This window comes from Loxodonta africana, chromosome 7 (genome assembly GCF_030014295.1).
Source record: "Loxodonta africana isolate mLoxAfr1 chromosome 7, mLoxAfr1.hap2, whole genome shotgun sequence".
In the NCBI taxonomy this organism is placed as follows: Eukaryota; Metazoa; Chordata; class Mammalia; order Proboscidea; family Elephantidae; genus Loxodonta; species Loxodonta africana.
Genome location: NC_087348.1, coordinates 7,848,575 through 7,866,509, shown reverse-complemented (window position 1 = coordinate 7,866,509; position 17,935 = coordinate 7,848,575). Strand labels below are relative to the sequence as shown.

General features: G+C 54.2%; 1 protein-coding gene across 1 annotated transcript; it reads left to right on the top strand.

Moving 5' to 3' along the window:
- The first annotated feature begins 2,282 nt into the window (after window positions 1-2,282).
- SYT12 (synaptotagmin 12) lies at window positions 2,283-16,582 on the top strand. The gene is made up of 7 exons (XM_003419554.4): window positions 2,283-2,316; window positions 5,916-6,109; window positions 8,299-8,691; window positions 12,599-12,814; window positions 13,490-13,610; window positions 14,607-14,740; window positions 16,409-16,582. The coding sequence occupies exons 1-7, from the start codon at window positions 2,283-2,285 to the stop codon at window positions 16,580-16,582; spliced, it is 1,266 nt and encodes a 421-aa protein (XP_003419602.1).
- Window positions 16,583-17,935: the final 1,353 nt, after the last annotated feature.

Below are 17,935 nucleotides of genomic sequence, written 5' to 3'. Positions count from 1 at the left end.
AGCGCCGCCTTCCCATCACTATGACAACCATATCTCCTGGACCAAGGCATCCCAACTTCTTGGCTCCAAAGCCCCAGCTTGGAGAGGGTCCCCGGATCCTGAAATGCTGGGTCCCAGACTCTCCCTCCAGTCCCAAAGGGAGACTCCAGAATGCTTCCAGCGGTGGCAAACCAAAGGGCCACAGCGCGGAGGGACTTACCCTGTACCTAGACAGGGTTTGATATGTTTTGTGAATTGGTTGCGACGTTTGAAAATCAAGAAACTGCTCGTAGAAAAATCCAGGTGTCTGGCTTTTCTTTAAGAAGCCACATTTCTGCTGGAACAGAGGAGCAACTGCCCTTGGGCTGGGTGAGCGTCTGCAGTTCCTGTACCGCCTCCCCCTGTTCTCCCCTGGCCTCGCCCCTTTATTGTACTGCCTGGACCCGCAGCCTATCACAGCCTCTCTGAACTGTGAGGAAGCCCAGAGGTTGGGAGGGAAGGGTTACCAGGCCTTCTGTGCCCCTTGAGCTGAGAGTAGTGGTTACATACAGCCCAAACGCTCATGTAGACTCCTTTCAAACATCCCTTCCCCATTCAGAACATGTCCGTGAGCTAGATTTACTTCTTAGCAACAATGATCATAAATCTGGGTTCAGGGGATGGCTTGCATGAGTTCCTAGATCTCCTAGAACAGCTTCGTCAGACCTCAAGCCAAAAAAAAAAAAAAACACACCCATTGCCATCAAGTCCATTCTGACTTAATAGTGACCCTATAGGACAGAGTAGAACTGTCCCGTAAGGTATCCAAGGTGGAAAATCTTTTTTTTTTTTTAATTGTACTTTAGATGCAAGTTTACAGAACAAATTAGTTTCTCATTAAACAGTTAGTACACATATTGTTTTATGATGTTGGTTTACAATCCCATGAGATGTCAACACTCTCCCTTCTCGACCTTGGGTTCCCTATTACCTACCAGCTCTCCTGTTCCCTCCTGCCTTCTAGTCCTTGCCCCTGGGCTGGTGTGCCTCGTTAGTCTCGTTTTGTTTTATGGGCCTGTCTAATCTTTGGCTGAAGGGTGAACCTCAGGAGTGACTTCTTTACTGAACTAAAAGTGTGTCCGGGGGCCATACTCTCAGGGTTTCTCTAGTCTCTGTCAGGCCAGTAAGGCTGATCTTTTTTCGTGAGTTAAAATTTTGTTCTACATTTTTCTCCAGCTCTGTCTGGGACCTTCTGTTGTGATCCCTGTCAGAGCAGTCAGTGGTGGTAGCCGGGCACCATCTAGTTGTACTGGACTCAGTCTGGTGGAGGCTGTGGTAGATGTGGTCCATTAGTCCTTAGGACTAATCTTTCCCTTGTATGTTTAGTTTTCTTCATTCTCCCTTGTCCCCAAAGGGGTGAGATCAGTAGATTATCTTAGATGGCCACTCAGGCTTTTAAAACCCCAGATGCTACTCACCAAAGTAGAATGTAGAACCTTTTCTTTATAAACTATGTTATGCCAGTTGAGCTAGATGTTCTCAGAAACCATGGTCCCCACAGCCCTCAGCCCAGCAGTTCGGTCCCCCAGGGAGTCTGGATGTGTCTATGGAGCTACCATGACCTTGGCAAGGCTGTAAATCTTTGTGGGAGCAGATCACCCAGTCTTTTTCCCAAGGAGCCGCTGAGTGAGTTTGAACCACAAACCTTTCAGTTAGAAGCCAAGCTCTTAACCACTGTGCCACCAGGGCTCCTTATTTGGGACATGCTTATACTAAAAAATAATCTGCAATTCAATTAATTTCAGGTATACAATGAATAACTTTTTACCATAAGTATATCCCATGCAATATTTGGTATGTAGAAAACCAAACCAAAACCCATTGCCGTCAAGTTGATTCTAACTCATAGCTACCATATAGGACAGAGTAGAACTGCCCCCATAAGTTTCCAAGGAGCAGCTGGTGGATTCAAACTGCTGACTTTTTGGTTAGCAGCCAAGCTCTTAACCACAGTGTCACCAGGGCTCCATGTGGGATATACTTATACTGAAAAAAAAATCCGAAATTCAAATGTAGCTAGATTTTCTGTATTTCATCTGGCAGTGCTGGAATGAGGTCTTAGAGTGCTTGAAAAGAGTTTTAAATGCCATTTTAAAAAGCGCCTTTCTTTTATTGGGCTCCCTTCACAGCTGAGGGAATTCCACGGTGACAGGCAGGCACACAGGTGCCTGGAATTCAGGGCATTGGGTCAGGGTAGGTGGCCCTGCACAGCCCTTCCTGCTGACTCTCTTTTCCCTTCCAGCACAGCCAGTGTGGCAAGCGTCATGGCTGTGGACGTGGCAGAATACCACCTGAGCGGTGAGTCTCAGTGGCCAGCCTTTCCCCTCTACCACACCTGTATGCCATCTTCAGGTCCCTTGCACCTGCCCTGGGGTAGGGGTGTCACTGCAGCATGAATAATGGTCCCATTTTACTAGGAAGGACAGTCATTGACTTGCCCAAGGTCACGTAGTCTTGGGGACACCAAGCTTGGGCTGTTCTAGGTCTCATTTTTCCACTCCAGTGGTCTCTTCCTGTTGAAGCAACTCCCCCCAATTTGACTTGAGAGATTCCCCTTGGAGACCTTTGTCCCACTGCTCCTTGAGGACAAGTTTGTGACATGGAATCTACTCACTTGGGTCCGTTTGTAGAGCCTGGCAAGTAGCCAAGGAAACCCAGGAAGGTTGGTGTTAGATTTATGGAATGTTAAGCTCAGAGAGCACCCAGTCCTAGATGGTAAATATAAGGATGTAGCTCCCACCTTCTCATCTGGTGCCATGGCAGGCATAACTAATCGATCACTGAGCTTGGAGATGGCATGGAGACACCAGATATACTCCTGCAGCCCTGCCAATCAATGGTAGGTGGTGTCACAGCTGAAACAGACATCCCCCCCCCCCATTTACAGATGGGAGAAGTGAGGCTCAGCCAGGGAAAGATACAGTAAACGAGTGACAGTCAGGACAAGAACTCAGGTCTCCTGACTCCCAGCCCAGGGCTCACCACCTCAATAACCCCTAACCTCACATAGCCCCCAGGCAGCCCAGCACTGGGCTGAAGGCTGTATCAGGGACCACCTCTCCCAATCCCATCTCCCTCCCTAGCCAAGGATCCTCACTTCTCTCCAGTGATGAGACCTCTCTGAGCCTCTACTTTCTCATCTGTAAAATGGGGCCAATGAGGCCTTCCTCGAGGGGTTTTGGGAAGATTCAGTGATCTAACTAACACATATAAGAGCCCGACAGTGCCAACACAACTCTTTCCCAGCTGCAGTCCTTTGTAGACGCCTGGCTAAGTCCTCTGGTCTCATGTGGAGGATTTGAGTGCAGACCTGGAGCCAGACTGTCTGGCCTCAGCTTCCTCATTTATGAAATGGAGATAATAATAGACCCTACCTCCCAGGGTTGTTCTTTGGAGCCAGTGGGTTAATATATGTGAGGTGCTTGGAACAACTCAAACCCATTGCTGTCGAGTTAATTCCGACTCATAGCGACCCCGTAGGACAGAGTAGAACCGCCCCCTAGGGTTTCCAAGGCTGTAATTTTTACAAAAGCAGACTGCAACTTCTTTCTCCTGCAGAGTGGCTGGTGAGTTCAAACTGCCAGCCTTTTGATTAGCAGCCAAGCACTTAACCACTGCACTACCAGGGCTCTTTACTGAGCACTAAAACCAAGCAAACCCACCACCATTGAGTCAATTCTGACTCATAGAGACCCTATAGGACAGGGTAGGACTGCCCCCATAGAGTTTCCAAGGAGCGCCTGGCAGATTCAAACTGCCAGCCTCTTTGTTAGCAGCTGTAGCACTTAACCACTACACCACCAGGGCGCTTTGCTTAGCCCAGGGCCCTGTAAGTAGTAAAGAGGAAGTGCTTTATAAGGAGAGTGACTATTGCCGCTACCACTGCAACCGTTCTTTCTCAGGTCTTAGTTTAGACCTCACTTCCCCTGGGAATTCTTCCCATACCAGCCCGAGTCTGGTGCTCAATAAAATGAATAAATAAATGAGCATTAATTGTCATTGTGTCATGTCACCTTCCCGGGGTTTTCTCCCACTCTGAGAGGGCCTGGACTTGGTCCTTTTGTGTCCCCAGCCCTGTCCTGCTTTTCTGACAACCAGACAGCTGGCTTCCATCCCTCAGTGCCCTGGAGCCCTCTCTGGGGAGCTTGGCTCTGTCTGCCACCCCAGCTGTGCCCAGCGCCTGCTTGGACCTCAGCTCCTTCCCTCTGGCCAGCCGCCTGCTAGCGCCCAGCCTCACGTCCTGCACGTCTCAGCAGGAGCCCTCATGTGTGCACCACAGACTATAGTTCCACTATCCCCGATTCACCCAACTTCCAGAACTTCCCAGCGCCTTGTCAGGGCTGAGCCTGGGACCCTCCACAGATCTCTTAGCTGTGGTTTTGTTTAGCCCACAGATTACATTCCATCAACAAGAGAAGTCAGGCACAAAGAGGAATTGCTCACAGTCCCTCCATCCTTATTATCTGCTGCTTTTGTTTGTCCCTGGTCCCCCCAGGCCCCATCTTTTGTTACCGTGTGATTTACTAGGTCAAAATTGTGTGGTCATACCATGTTGGGGATTGATTTTTTTCTCTTAACAATGCCAGAAACATTCCCCACTTTGCCAAGGTGCAATCTTCATGACCTCAATTGTCACTCTCGAAGGCCAGAGAATTTCTCCCCTAAGACAGCACCAGCCCTCACCAGCCCAGCCTTCAGGCTGTTTCCAGATTCCTGCTATTTAAATACAGCCTCTATGACTCAGGACAGACAAAAAAGCTTCTTGGGATTTTTCCTTTCAAATAAATACCCCGGGGTGGGACCACTGGGCAGGAGATGTCCTTTTCATCATCTCCATTTCCCAGAGGAGAAAACCGAAGCACAGAGAGACTAGGTGGCTTGCCAGGAGCCCAGGTGCCTGCACCCAGCTTCTGCTGTCTCTTACCTCTGAGGAACGAAGCAGATAAATAGATGTGTTCTTTGATCTGTCTCAGCCTCAGTTTTCCTCCTCTAGAAAATGGGGGTAGGGACCTCATAGGGTGCTCATATCCATTGCCCTCCAGTCAATTCCGACTCATGGTGACCCTATAGGACAGAGTAGAACTGCCCCATAGGGTTTCCAAGGAGCACCTGGTGGATTTGAACTGCTAACCTTTTGGTTAGCAGTCATAGCTCTTAAGCACTACACCACCAGGGTTTCCCCGGGATGCTCATAGTGCTTGGTAAATGTGGCAGAAAGTGGGGCCCTGCCCTTCTCCGGAGTGAGTTTATGTTGTGGATCCCAGCTGTGGTTAGCTGGGCTGGGGGAGAGCAGGGCAGGCAGAGGCTCCTGCTGCAGCGTGGCAGCCATTGCTGATTCCTCCCTGTGTGGCCGGGCTGGGGGAACGGTTGTGGGGGGGGTGGGGGGAGGCACAGAATCGCTGCAGCCCAAAGTGCCCCCCCGAACACTCTGCTCACGCTCAGCTTTTTACACACCCTTCACCCTTCCTGCCCTAAACTCCCAGTCCCTGTTGCTTTGGGCTGGCACACTACTTTCTCCGCCTTCATAGCTCAACTTAAATGTCCCTCCCCCAGAAGCCCTCCTGGGCTGCTCCCAACTCAACTCCTGTCACCCTGTTTTCTCCATTTGTCCCCCGACTGTGAGCTACTTAAGCACAGGGGCTGGGGCTGAGGCAGACTCGCCTATCACATCTCCCTATGCCTACAGGGTACTGGCATCCAGCAGGTGCTCAACGGATGTGTGATGATAAATCTCCAGCCCTGAAATGACTTCCCCACTTCTCTCCACCCTGCTTACTCAGGAGCCACACTGGGCCCAGGCTGGGTGGGGCAGTGGTCATGCCTGCTTCCTGGGGTGGAGGTCTATAACCACTGGGGGTTCCCGGGAACCAGTGATGAGGGCTTCCCTTGCCTTGCAGTCATCAAGAGCCCCCCTGGCTGGGAGGTGGGTGTCTATGCCGCAGGGGCCCTGGCACTGCTGGGAATCGCAGCTGTGAGCCTGTGGAAGCTCTGGACGTCGGGGAGCTTCCCCAGCCCCTCCCCGTTCCCAAACTATGACTACAGGTACCTGCAGCAGAAGTATGGCGAGACCTACGCGGAGGCCAGGCAGAAGGTGAGGCTTTAGGAGGGTGCTCCTCATCCCTACCCACCGTCCACTCCCAGGGTGGGCTCCGCTCCTTCCTGTCACTCCCTCCCTCCCTCCTTCCTGGTGAATTTCCTCCCTGTGAACAGGGGCCAGCCTGCACTTGTCCACCCCCACAGCTCCAATTCCTAGCCTTGAGCTGTTGCTGGGCTCCATCAGGTCAATACCTACTCATGGTGACCCATGCGACAGAGCAGGACTGCCCCATAGGTTTTCCTAAACTGTAATTTCTACCCAAGAGCCCTGGTAGCGCAGTGGTTAAAGCTGTAGGCTGCTAAGCAAAAGGTTAGCAATTGGAACCTACCAGCCTCTCTGCTTCCATAAAGATTTCAGCCTTAGAAACCCTGTGGGGCGGCTCTACTCGGTGCTGTGAGATTGCTGTGAGCCAGGTCAACCTGAAGGCAGTGGGTTTGGTTTTTTGGTTTAGTCTTTTGGGGAGCAGATCGCCAGGTCTTTCTCCAATGGAGCTGCTGGTAGGTTCAAACCACCAACCTTTTGCTTAGCAGCCAAGTGCTTAACAATTGTACCACCGGGGCTCCTAGCCCTGTCCTAGGTAATGAGTAAATACTTGCTGAATGAGTGAATGCTTTCCATTTTAAAAACCGTCCCAGGAACAGTACAGCAAAGCATAAATAAGAAGGAAAACATCCAAAATACCGCTGCCCAGAGGCAAGCAACTGTTAACTGTTTTTTAACTGTTACGGTCTGATACATCTCTTTCCAACTTTTTCAGTCAGGTACCCCTCCCCCAGTCTTTCTTCCATGTATAGTTTTCACACAATGATGTCATATGTCCATAGACTTTTACACTCTGCTCTTTTCATTTCATAGTTGAAGCATTTTCCCGTATGTTTGCACACCCACCGTAAACAGCGTTTTAATGGCTATGTAAGATTACCATTTATGGATGAGCCATGATTTACTAAATGCCATTATAAATAATGCCATCAATGTTTTGTATGTAAAACTTTGTCTTCATTTGGGATTATGGACTTTGGATGGCTGCCCAGATGTGGAATTACCGTGTCAGGCAGTACAAACATTGTACTGCTGAATGTTTCATTCTTTAAGACTTGGCAGAGAGTTCTTCTAACCTCACGTCAGGTTCCAGGGAGCACAACTGGAGTGTGTTACCAGGTCGAGGTCCCTCCCACCTGCTCACTCACTCGGGATGTTAGGCGAGGCTTTTTCACTCTGTTTGGGGGGAGTGTAAATTGGTACAACTTTTCCAGGAGCATTCTGGCAACAGTATCAAAATCCTTCCAAAGGCCTGTGTCCTCTGACTCAGAATGCTAAGTAGGTAACAAGATTTCAGGCTGCAGGATTTGTATTTGTGAAAATTTTGCAACAACGTAAGCGTCCAGCAGTAGGGGAATAATAAAATATGGTTATCCACTCAGTGGTAGGTGGGAAGCCATTAAAAATTACGGTAACCAAGACAGTATAGCAACATAGGAGATGCTTATGGCACAAAGGCATTTGCTTTCTCAAATCCCAATGTCAATTTAGAGGAAATAAACCTTTGAATATTGCTGTAATTGTTGTTGTTAGGTCCTGACGACCTGAGGTGATGTAGTAGAATTGTCCCACAGGATTTTCTTAGCTGTAATCTTTACGGAAGCACATCACCGGTCCTTTCTCCCGCAGAGCTGCTGGGTGGGTTGGAATCGCCAACCTTTGGTTCGCAATTGAGCACTTAACCGTTGCGCCACCAGGGCTCCTTACTATCAGGGTGAGCGTTATCCAACATGAGCTCTTTCTCAGGCTGTAAACGGTTTTTGTAAACTCCCTTTGAGGCTGCTTGAGCATCTATTAAGTGGCTATACCCTCGTTCTCTGACATTCTCCTCCTGCTGGACGCTTAGGTTGCTGACTACTTTTCCTTTTTATAAACATCACTGCATTGGACATCTTTGTGTATGGAACTGTGTCCATACAAATAAACAAGTTGAGATAAAGCTTTCTTCCATCCTGGTTAGGGGGAGAAAACTAAGTGACATGAAACAGCGTCCAGCAAGGGCCTTGCTAACGGAGGGATGCACTGTTTTTGTGTCATGGGAACTTAGAGGGGCCTGAATAAACAGGACTTATCTCTGCTGTCCTAAAGATCTGTGCCTCTTGCCCACGTGATACTTCCCTCTCCCTTTTCCTCACCTTCAGAGAGTGGCTGCCTGGACCGGCCAGCGGGCCGCTGCGCGGGAACCACCCAGCCGCAAAGGTAGCCTCAGCATTGAGGACAACTTCCAGAGCATCAGTGAGCTGGGGCCCCTGGAGCTGATGGGCCGGGAGCTGGACCTGGCCCCCTATGGGACCCTCCGGAAGTCCCAGTCAGCCGACTCCCTGAACTCCATCTCCTCCGTGAGCAACACCTTCGGGCAGGACTTCACACTGGGCCAGGTAGAGGTGAACATGGACTACGATGCCGCCTCGCACACCCTCCACGTGGCCCTCCTGCAGGGCAAGGACCTCCTGGAGCGGGAGGAGGCCAGCTTTGAGTCCTGCTTCATGCGTGTCAGCCTGCTGCCTGACGAGCAGATCGTGGGCATTTCCCGGGTAAGTGGGTGCCGGGAGCACGGGGCGGGACCTCCTGCACGTGGACTGGACCCGGATGCACTTGGTGGAGGTGGGTGGGGGCTCACTGGAGTTCCCCCTAGGCGGCTGAGTCTGCAGGGCCAGATCGGATCCAGGGAGGGCGCTAGAGAGCAGGTTTGGACACTGATCCTGGACTGAAGGTGTGGACTACAGCAAGAACCGACCAGGTGTTTGAGGCCTCCATCTCAGGGCTCCCGTTGGAGGAGGTTCTCAGTTCTGATGTGGCACTGAATACAGCCTGTGCTACTCTGTCCCCTGGATCAACGTGGGGTCCCTGCAGGAAAGGCTGGCATGCTCAAGTTGGCAAATACGAGAAGTGTTAACAACAAGCACCGTTCACAATGGTGTGGGTGGGTGGTACCATGCCAGGTCTGAGGGGATGAAGGCAAGGTGAGCTTCCTGGGAGAGCCACCTTGGCAGGAGCTGTGACATTTGGTCAAGGGCACGGTCAGCCCACGCAATACAAAAGAGAGAAAGCTGGAGGGATAGGAACCCTCTCTCTCCAACCTTATCTCCCTCAGTGACTCCTACCCGCTGACCTTATCTGAAGCCAAAGGAGGCTGTAGGTGCAGCCTGCAGATAGGCCAGCCCTAGAGAGAAACCAGAAAATGGGAGATACCCACCACACCCCAGCAGGCTGGTGCCTCTGCCTTCCCAAGAGGGAGCAAAGCCACATGAGCTATACCCTACAGCCCAGCACCAGCAACACACAGGGGCTGGGTGGGGGGTCCAGGTGGCTGGGCTGGGAGACCTCTAAGATGGGCCCGGGTGACGTGTGGCCTCTGACCTGAGTGAGAGGGGCCTGAGGACCTACAGGACCAGAAGTGCCTCCTACTCCTCAGAGACCCACCTGTGTCTGCTCACCTGGACTGTGCTGAATGCTGTCTGCCCCTCAGTGGGGGACAGTAGACAGTGCCCTCCCACTCCCACCGAACCCCCATCACTCCAGGAAGGTCTAAAACTACCACCAGCCATGTGCATGTGGGGACTGAGCAGGGGTGGCCCAGCTTCCAAGAGGCAGTGTAGCAGGTGGTTCAGAACACAGGCCCTAACTGCCTGGGTTCAAATCCTGGCTCCACCACTTCCTACCAGTGTGAGCTTGGGTGGTTCTGGACGTTGGCAGACAGCCGCCACCCAAGCCTGAGGCATGCTGAGAACCAGTTCACAGAGCCCCCCACAACTGTGAGCCTGTCGTTAGCCTCCTGGAGCTGATGGGGTAGACTGTTAGGACACCTTACAGATGGGGAAACTGAGGCTCAGGGATGCACTTTGCCCAAGACAACCCCAGTGAGTAAGCAAGAGATCTGAGATTCAAACCAGGGGTTCCTTTCCTCCTCCATCCGTCTGCTCAGAAAGCCCGGAGGAGAATGGGTGGGCTGGGAGCCCAAGACCCCACAGCAGGGGACAGCGAAGAGGCCAGTTTGGCCAGAGCAAGGAGAGATGGGGCAGGAGGATCTGATCATAAATGCTGAGGTCAGGGGATAGGGGGTGGGCTTGGGGGGAGCTTCATCCCACAGGGCAAGGAGCCCTAGAAGGTTCTGGAGCAGGGGCTGGGTGGGGTGCATACCCCCAGAGAACAGCAAGAGGAGCCTTCCCAGTGCCCAGGCAGTGGCTGCAGAGTGCCTCAGGGCCCCTGGAGGCGGGAAGGTGGGCTTCCTACCATCACAGCCCAGCCAATCCCACTGAGGGGGTGGCCACCCCCAGACTGGGCAGTCCCCCAGCTTCAGGCCAGGTGCTCAGGATAACAGCCCCTGTCTTTAAATACTACCATGCAGTGACTCAGGTAGCACCCATGGAAGGGGGAGCAGTGCCTGTGGGTGCAGCTCCTGGAGGGGCCTGCCCACAGCTTCCTGGGAGGAGGCCAGTGGTGCCCACCTGGCAGGACCGAGCTTGGAAATGGAGTCGGCCCAGCCTTGCCTAGTCACTGCATCCATCCATCCGTCCGTCTGTCCGTCCGTCCATCCATCCATCTGTCCATCCGTCCATCCATCCATTCACCAATCCCACAGTGTTCAGGGGGTCCTGGGCTGTGCTCTGCAGTGGGCTAGGGCATAGGGCACAGACCTAGCCTCGCGGTGTGCAGGTGTTGGGGGAGCTGGTACAGAGGCCATTGTATAAAAAATGGTAAGGACAAGGGAGAGGTGGCCCCTAGGGAGGCTGGTGGCCTGGTGTGGAATACCTGGTCCTGCCTGAGGGCCACAGAGGCTTTCTGGAGGAAGCGGTACCCAAGCTGAGCCTCAGACGGTGAGTGGGACCAGTCAGATGGAGGAGTAGGGGGGAGCATGGCGGCAGAGGGGATGCCTTGGGCAGAGGCCTGGCAATGGAAATGATTTTGTCCCAGGGTGATAGGGAGCCATGGAAGGATCTTGAGTAGATGAGCGACATGATCAGATCTGCATACAAAAGGTTACCCTGGCTAGACAAAACGTTACCTGTCAGGTGGCTAAAATGGGTCTAGCCACTGGTTGGAGTCTTGCTCAGGGGACTTTTGGCTGCTCTGGTCATGTGAGCCCTCCCAGGCCCCACCCCCATCAGATGCCCAGGGACCGTTTGTGTAAGCCACAGGCAGGCCCAACGCCCAGGACACCCCAAGCTGCTCTGGTGCTATGCTACTGGCTGGTTTTGGGACCCTGGACACTAGCTACCACTTGGACCCCAGCTATTTAGGCTGAACCAGAACCTCAAGAAGACCACAGGCAGCACGGTCTTTGGACAGAGCAAGCTATAATTCAGGGGGAAAAATTGGGATGTTGCTCTTTTTGCCTTGCTTCTGAATGCTGTGACCCCCACTCTGCCAGCTGAAGTGTGTCCGCTACTCAACCACGGAGAAGAGAAAGACATAGGTTTTCTCATGCATTGACTATCGGCTTCATCATCATGAACCAGCAGGCATCTCGTGTGATCTGGCCTGCCATTTCAGGGCTGCCAGGGCGCAGGGCTCAATCTGAGACTGTGCCAGGCCCTTTGGGTGAAGGGCTGTGTACCAAATAACCAGCATTCATTCAGGCTCTCCCACTGCACCAGCCATCAGACTAGGAAATGTACATAAGTTGTATCATGCTGGGTACCATCCTTTATCCCCATTTTACAGATGAGAAAACTGAAGCTCAGCGAGGTTAAGGGATTTGCCCAAGACCACACAACTGGAAAGCAGCAGGGCCCAGGTTCAACCCAGGCCCGGGGGCAGCACTATCCTGACTCCCACTCAGCATCAACAGCACTCAAGCCCACAACTGGCACGTGCCTGGCCCAGGACCTGGCTGCAGCAGGTGCAAGGGAGACGGAAACCTACTGCCTGAGAGCTGCTCAGGGTCCAGGGCGGCAAACTCCAAAGCCAATAGTTACAGTCCTGAGGTGCATGGGGCAGATCAGGAAATGTGATACCTTCTGCCTGGGGCCTCGGGAAAGCTTCCCAGAGTGAGGTGACACTTCAGTGGGGCTTTGAAGGATGAGGAAGAGTTGGCCTCACAGGGGCCTCCAGGCCACAGAAGGTATCGTGGAGAGACTTAGGGGAAGAAAAAGATGTCAGGAATCACAGGGGTTTCCTGAAGCTAGTGGAAGGGGAACACGTAATAGACAGAAATGAAGTATACGAGAGAGTAGGTCAGATGGTGGAGGCTTCGAATGCCAGGCCACCAGACTGACCACCACTGAGGGGGGCACAGAGGACGTTTAAACCATGGAAGGTCAAGGCTGAGCCCCCAAGGGAAGGATAACCAATGAAGTTGCGGAGGCAAGAGAACCAGGACTCCAGCCCAGGTCTCTGGACTCCCTGTCCAGTGCTTTCTCCCTCCTGTGGCCTCCCAGGCCCTGGCTGCCACCTCTTCTCCAACTTTGGAGCTTCCTTCATGCCCCTTTCTTTCTGCAGATCCAGAGGAATGCCTACTCTATCTCCTTCGATGAGAACTTCTCCATCCCCCTAGACCCTGTAGCCCTGGAGGAGAAGAGCCTACGGTTTTCCGTGTTTGGCATTGATGAGGACGAGCGGAATGTCAGCACAGGGGTGGTGGAGCTGAAGCTTTCTGTGCTTGATCTCCCACTGCAGCCCTTTAGTGGCTGGCTCTACTTACAGGACCAGAACAAGGTGAGCCTGAGCTGCCTCAGCCTACCTTTGCAACAACCAGAACCCTGATAACTGGGGGAGAGCAGGGAAAGAGGCCTGAGCCACACTGGAGGAAACTCTGCTTACTACTCGCAAAGGAAAAACACCCTGACCACTGTTTATAGCTCTTCCACTGCTCTTACCACCAAACCTTCAGAGGCTCTGCTCCTACAGGGCTTCTGGCAGGGAAGCACTACTCTGGCTCTAAAGTGGGTTATTTCAGACAGAGGCTAAGCTGAAGTTCACCTTTTTGAGTGTAGCAGTATTTGGGAAGTATCAGTGTTGTTGAAGCAAATGATTTAATTCCAGTCTTTCTTGTCTATTTGGACGTCCATGTACCACTACCATGGAATGTTTGCCTTGGCCTGGAAAGAGCAATTGGGAACAAAACTGCACCTGGTTGCTACATTTGACAGGCAACCTCTGGTCCACCTTCCAAGGCAGAGCCTACCCTGGAGGCAGGGAGGGGTGGCGTATGCTCTATGGAGGGGGAGTCCCTTTCCTGATCCTAGCAGCTTGGTGCCAGCTTGGAGCTCTAACAACAGCTCCTTTTCTGGGGGTAGGGGGGGCTTTCACCCTTTTCTGGCACTTGAGGCCTTTCCATGGGCCCCTCAAATCCTGAAGGAAAAGCCACCTGAGCTACCCACCTGTCCCCAGGCTGCCGATGCTGTTGGTGAGATCCTGCTGTCCCTCAGTTACCTCCCCACAGCTGAGCGTCTCACCGTGGTTGTGGTGAAGGCCAAGAATCTCATCTGGACCAACGATAAGACCATGGCGGGTAAGGAAGGTCCCCCTGGCTGCCTGAGGCCTGCCTGGCTCCTCTGGGTGGCAGGGTGGAAGCTGTGGCCCAGGTGCTGTGCCCTAGACATCCAGAGACACTAGGTGGCATGGGGCACAGTGCCAGGCCCCTGGGCCCCACAGCTTTCGCTGAGCTCAGGAGCTGTGCACCATGGGAAGATGAATCCAGATGGGGAAAGAGGGATTCATGGAGAGTGGCGGGGAGCCCCTGTGAGGGAGATGGTAGGGGGACTGAGTGATGGAGAGTCTGAGGGCAGGAGGCAGCAGTTAGGGCAAGGGACACTGGGCAGGGAACCAAGATGGGTGCCCATTTCCCAGGACTGGGGTTCATGATGGAGGTTCTGTGGCCAGAGACAGACTAGCCCTGCAGCCCCAAACAGGGACCAGGGCCCCCCAGGATGGTGTGGGCGCTGGGTCTGCAGGAGCCTCCAGCCTCCCCCATCCCCCCGACAAAGTCACAACCATGGAGGCAGCTGTGACCTGGGTACATGAAACCAGAGCACTGGGGGACCCCACCTGTTGGGAGGTGCAAGCCTGGGGGGACCAGGTCCGCGGCAGGCGTGGCACGGTCACCTGGTGGGTGGTAAGTGATGGGCAGACAGCGACTGTTATTTCAGAACTGCACGTGCCGTGAGTCAAGCTCCACTCAGCAGGCTCCAGGTTACTCAGGCTGACGTCTACTCTCAGGCCATTTTTAGAATGGAAAGTGCTGGGTCTCCTGAGGTCCCAAAGCCCTGTGTGAGGGGAGCGTGTGGGCCATAAGGCAGGCTGCCTGAGCCCAATGCCCAATTTTTATCCCAACACCTGCATGAGCCTCAGTTTCCTCATTTGTAAAATGTGAGTCATAAAGGATGACAGGAGATAATGGCAATAGTGGAGATGGGGGGGTGGAGCCAGTGGGTGAGCCAGATGGGCAGGGCTGTGACAGGCGATTGTGGCACTGGCTCTCAGCCCCCTCCCCTTGGCCTGCCCACAGACCCCTTCGTCAAGGTGTACCTGCTGCAGGATGGGAGGAAGATGAGCAAAAAGAAGACAGCTGTGAAGAGGGATGACCCCAACCCAGTGTTCAATGAGGCCATGATCTTCTCGGTGCCAGCCGTTGTGCTCCAGGTGAGGGGGGTCAGGGTTGGACCAGGTCACCCCCAGGGCCCTGGGACCACTCCGTCCCTCCAGCCTCTCTTCCCGGAGCTCCTGCAGGTGCTGATTTGCCCCAAGCCATCACCTGTCAGGTCGAGAAGCATTTACTGCACACCCAGTGGGTGCCTGTCTGCCCGCTCGATGGTGGGTGCTGGGGACACAGGTGTTCACAAGGGATAGGCAGCAAAGTCCCCAGACAATCCTAATCCACCCAGACATGGCAGTCAGGGGAGGCTTCCTGCAGGAGAGGCTGCTAAGCTGAGGTCTGAAGCAGCTGCATGTGTTAAGGTCTGGAGATGAGCCAGAGATAGCCCAGGGGCCCAGACCTCTGGCCCTGAATCCCCCAAGCTTCCACCCACAGAGGCCTCTGGGCTTTCCACAGCCCGTGGCTCTCAGAAAGCAGTGAGTCCCAGGGTAGCCCCTCCCAGCAGGGACATCACAGACCAAAGGTGGGGGCCGGCAGAGGATACTATGGTTTGGACCACACCAGTGCCCTGCTTACATACCTCAGAGAATGGGGAGCTCACTACCTCCCCTGACCATCTTCTCCTATCCTCGGGCAATCCTGGCAGTGAGAGTTGTGCCTCAACCCTAAACCTACCCTCATAGCCCTGGGGCTATACAGAACCTACCTGATCCCCCCTCCCTGGAATGCCCCATCTTGGTTTGAAGGCCCCGAACCCCGCCTCACTCTGGGGGTTCCTAATTCAGGCAAATGTGCCAGCATCTCTGCTCAGTCCTAGGTCTCATGGCCCGGCCCTGGCACCCCCAGGGGACAGCTGCCCCTTGTCCCCTGCATCCTCCTGGGTGGTCATAGTGCCAGTACTCCACAGCCTCCAAGACCAGGAACTTTCCTGGGGCCACAGGGGGGCAAGGGAGAGAAGCTGGGCTGAGTTCTGGTTTCGGTTTCACCACGTTGACCTCAAACAGGCTCTTTTCCTTCATCAGCTGAGAGTCCGCCGTAATGCTTATCTTAGTAATGGTAACAACAGAGCTTTTTAAAGCCCCAGGCATCATCCTAAGTAAAAGGAGCCTGGCTGGCACAAACAGTTTGCTCTCGGCTGCTAACCCAGAGGTTGGTGGTTCGAACCCACGCAGAGGCTCTGCAGAAGAAAGACCGGGCAAACTGCTCCTGTAAAGATTACAGCCAAGAAAGCCCTATGGAGCAGTGCTACCCTGTAACACGTGGGGTCCCCACGAGGCGGGGGCCAACTCAGGCAGCAAACAGGAGTGCGCTTTACACACTGTCACTCATTTCATTCTCAGAGCAGCCTTATGAGATAGGAACTATTATTATCACCATTTTACGCATGGGGAAACTGAGCTAGCAAGCGCCCAAGTCACCTGCCCAAGGACACACAGCAAGGAAGTGGTGAGGTGGAATATGAACCTGGCCAGCCTGGCTCTTATCCACTGTGTAAGCTGTGGCGTTAGGCCGACCTAGTTCAAATCCCTGCTCCGCCATTTATTTACCAGGCAGCCTCGGACAAGTGTCTTTACTTCCCAGGGTGGAGGTAAGGATGCAGGGGGCTGCACCTGGCACCTTGCAGGGGCCTGGCATTTGTAGGCTGGGACCTGGGAGCCAAGAAGGACCACAGTCATGGCTCCTGGTCCCCAGCGCCCATGTCACCTCCTCCCCAGGACCTGTCTCTCCGTGTGACGGTGGCTGAGAGCAGCAGTGATGGCCGTGGGGACAACGTGGGTCACGTCATCATCGGGCCGTCGGCCAGTGGCATGGGCACCACGCACTGGAACCAGATGCTGGCCACACTGCGCAGGCCTGTGTCCATGTGGCACCCGGTCCGGCGAAACTAGTGGCCAGGGCAGGGTCGGGGTGGGCACTGGAGCTGCCTGGAGCCTGGTGCAAACTCAGCTCCACCCAATGCCCTTCTCCATAGTCCAGCTGGAGCCATGAACACGAAGGCCACGCGGCAGAGTCCCCCAAGGCCAGCGTGGTCCTCTGTCCAGACTTTGGTGGAGGGCTGGCCTAACCATCTGTCCAGGGACCCAGGGCTTTCCCCCACGGAGGACCAGCTGTGGTTGGGCCAGGCCCCAGGGAGGGCAGCCAAGCAAGGAGCCGGGCCCTGGCCAATTGCACTCCCATATTGAGGTCCCCAAAGGTTCTGTCCCTCCCCTGGGAGGGGGACTTGGCCTCTCAGAGCCAGCGAGTTCCCCAGCCCACTCCTCCTGGGAGTCCAGCCACTGAGCTGTCTGTGCGCAGGAACTGAGCGAGTCCTGGAGACCCACATGCTATGCTAGGCACCGGCAGGGGTGACGTGAACCAGATACAGCCCCTGTCGCTGAGGGATGTCCATCTGCCCGGTGCTGAATGATGGCTCAGCCACGTAGTAGACTCGGGGAACACTCTGGGGACTGGGGGACACAGGGAAGGCCCCCTGGGCCACATGGGAGCTGTGCTGTGACAGCTAGGGAAAGAAGTGAGAGTGTCCCAGGCAGGAGGCCCCCTAAGCAATGGCAGGGACATGAACTTGGCCGGTGCTGGTATAGGGACAGAAGGATGAGTGTCCTGTTCCAAATGCAGACCTCAGCCCCCCCGGTGGACATAAGCCTGTCTCTGGGCAGAAGACGAGACCAGCCCCAAACAGAGGCCCACATGGAGAGCCAGCTCCGAGTTATTCTCTGTGGGATCTGCTCCCCTGAACCTCAATCGCTGAAGACCCAGAGATCCAAAGAGGCCCAGGCCCTGGTCATTGCATTCAGTCCCGCACAAGTCAGGCATTGGCTCAGAAAGCACTTGTTGGTACCCTCAGCCTGCCCGGGGCTGCAGGTGGTGGGGCCCACAGAACAAAAACCCCAGGGGTCCCACAGCAGCTGGAGGGAGCTTTGTTGGTAGCACACATCTGGGACAATGTTGCAGTGGAGAAGGAGGCTCTGAGTGGGTCATGAAGGCAGGGCACAGCCCAGGTGGCTCTAAGGGGCTCCTCTCTTCCACATCATGATGGGAAATGGGGCGGTGAGGTTGGAAGGGTGGGTGGCTTGAGGGACAACCCAGGAGGCTTCGAATGCCAGACTGGGAAGAAGGGGGCTCTGGAGCACAGCTCAAAGCCCTGGAACCCTGGGTGCCCTAGGTCAGGTTTTCTGGAAGCACACTCCAAGGCAGGGGTTCCTGGGAAAGTTGTTTATTGGGGAGTGCCCTTGGTAGCAACC

Excerpts from the sequence above, each read along its gene's own strand:
- SYT12 (XM_003419554.4), top strand. The coding sequence starts at position 2,283 with ATGGCTGTGGACGTGGCAGAATACCACCTGAGCG. Across the intron at positions 12,815-13,489 it reads ACTTACAGGACCAGAACAAG|GCTGCCGATGCTGTTGGTGA; the intron begins GTGAGCCTGAGC and ends ACCTGTCCCCAG. Across the intron at positions 13,611-14,606 it reads CAACGATAAGACCATGGCGG|ACCCCTTCGTCAAGGTGTAC; the intron begins GTAAGGAAGGTC and ends GCCTGCCCACAG.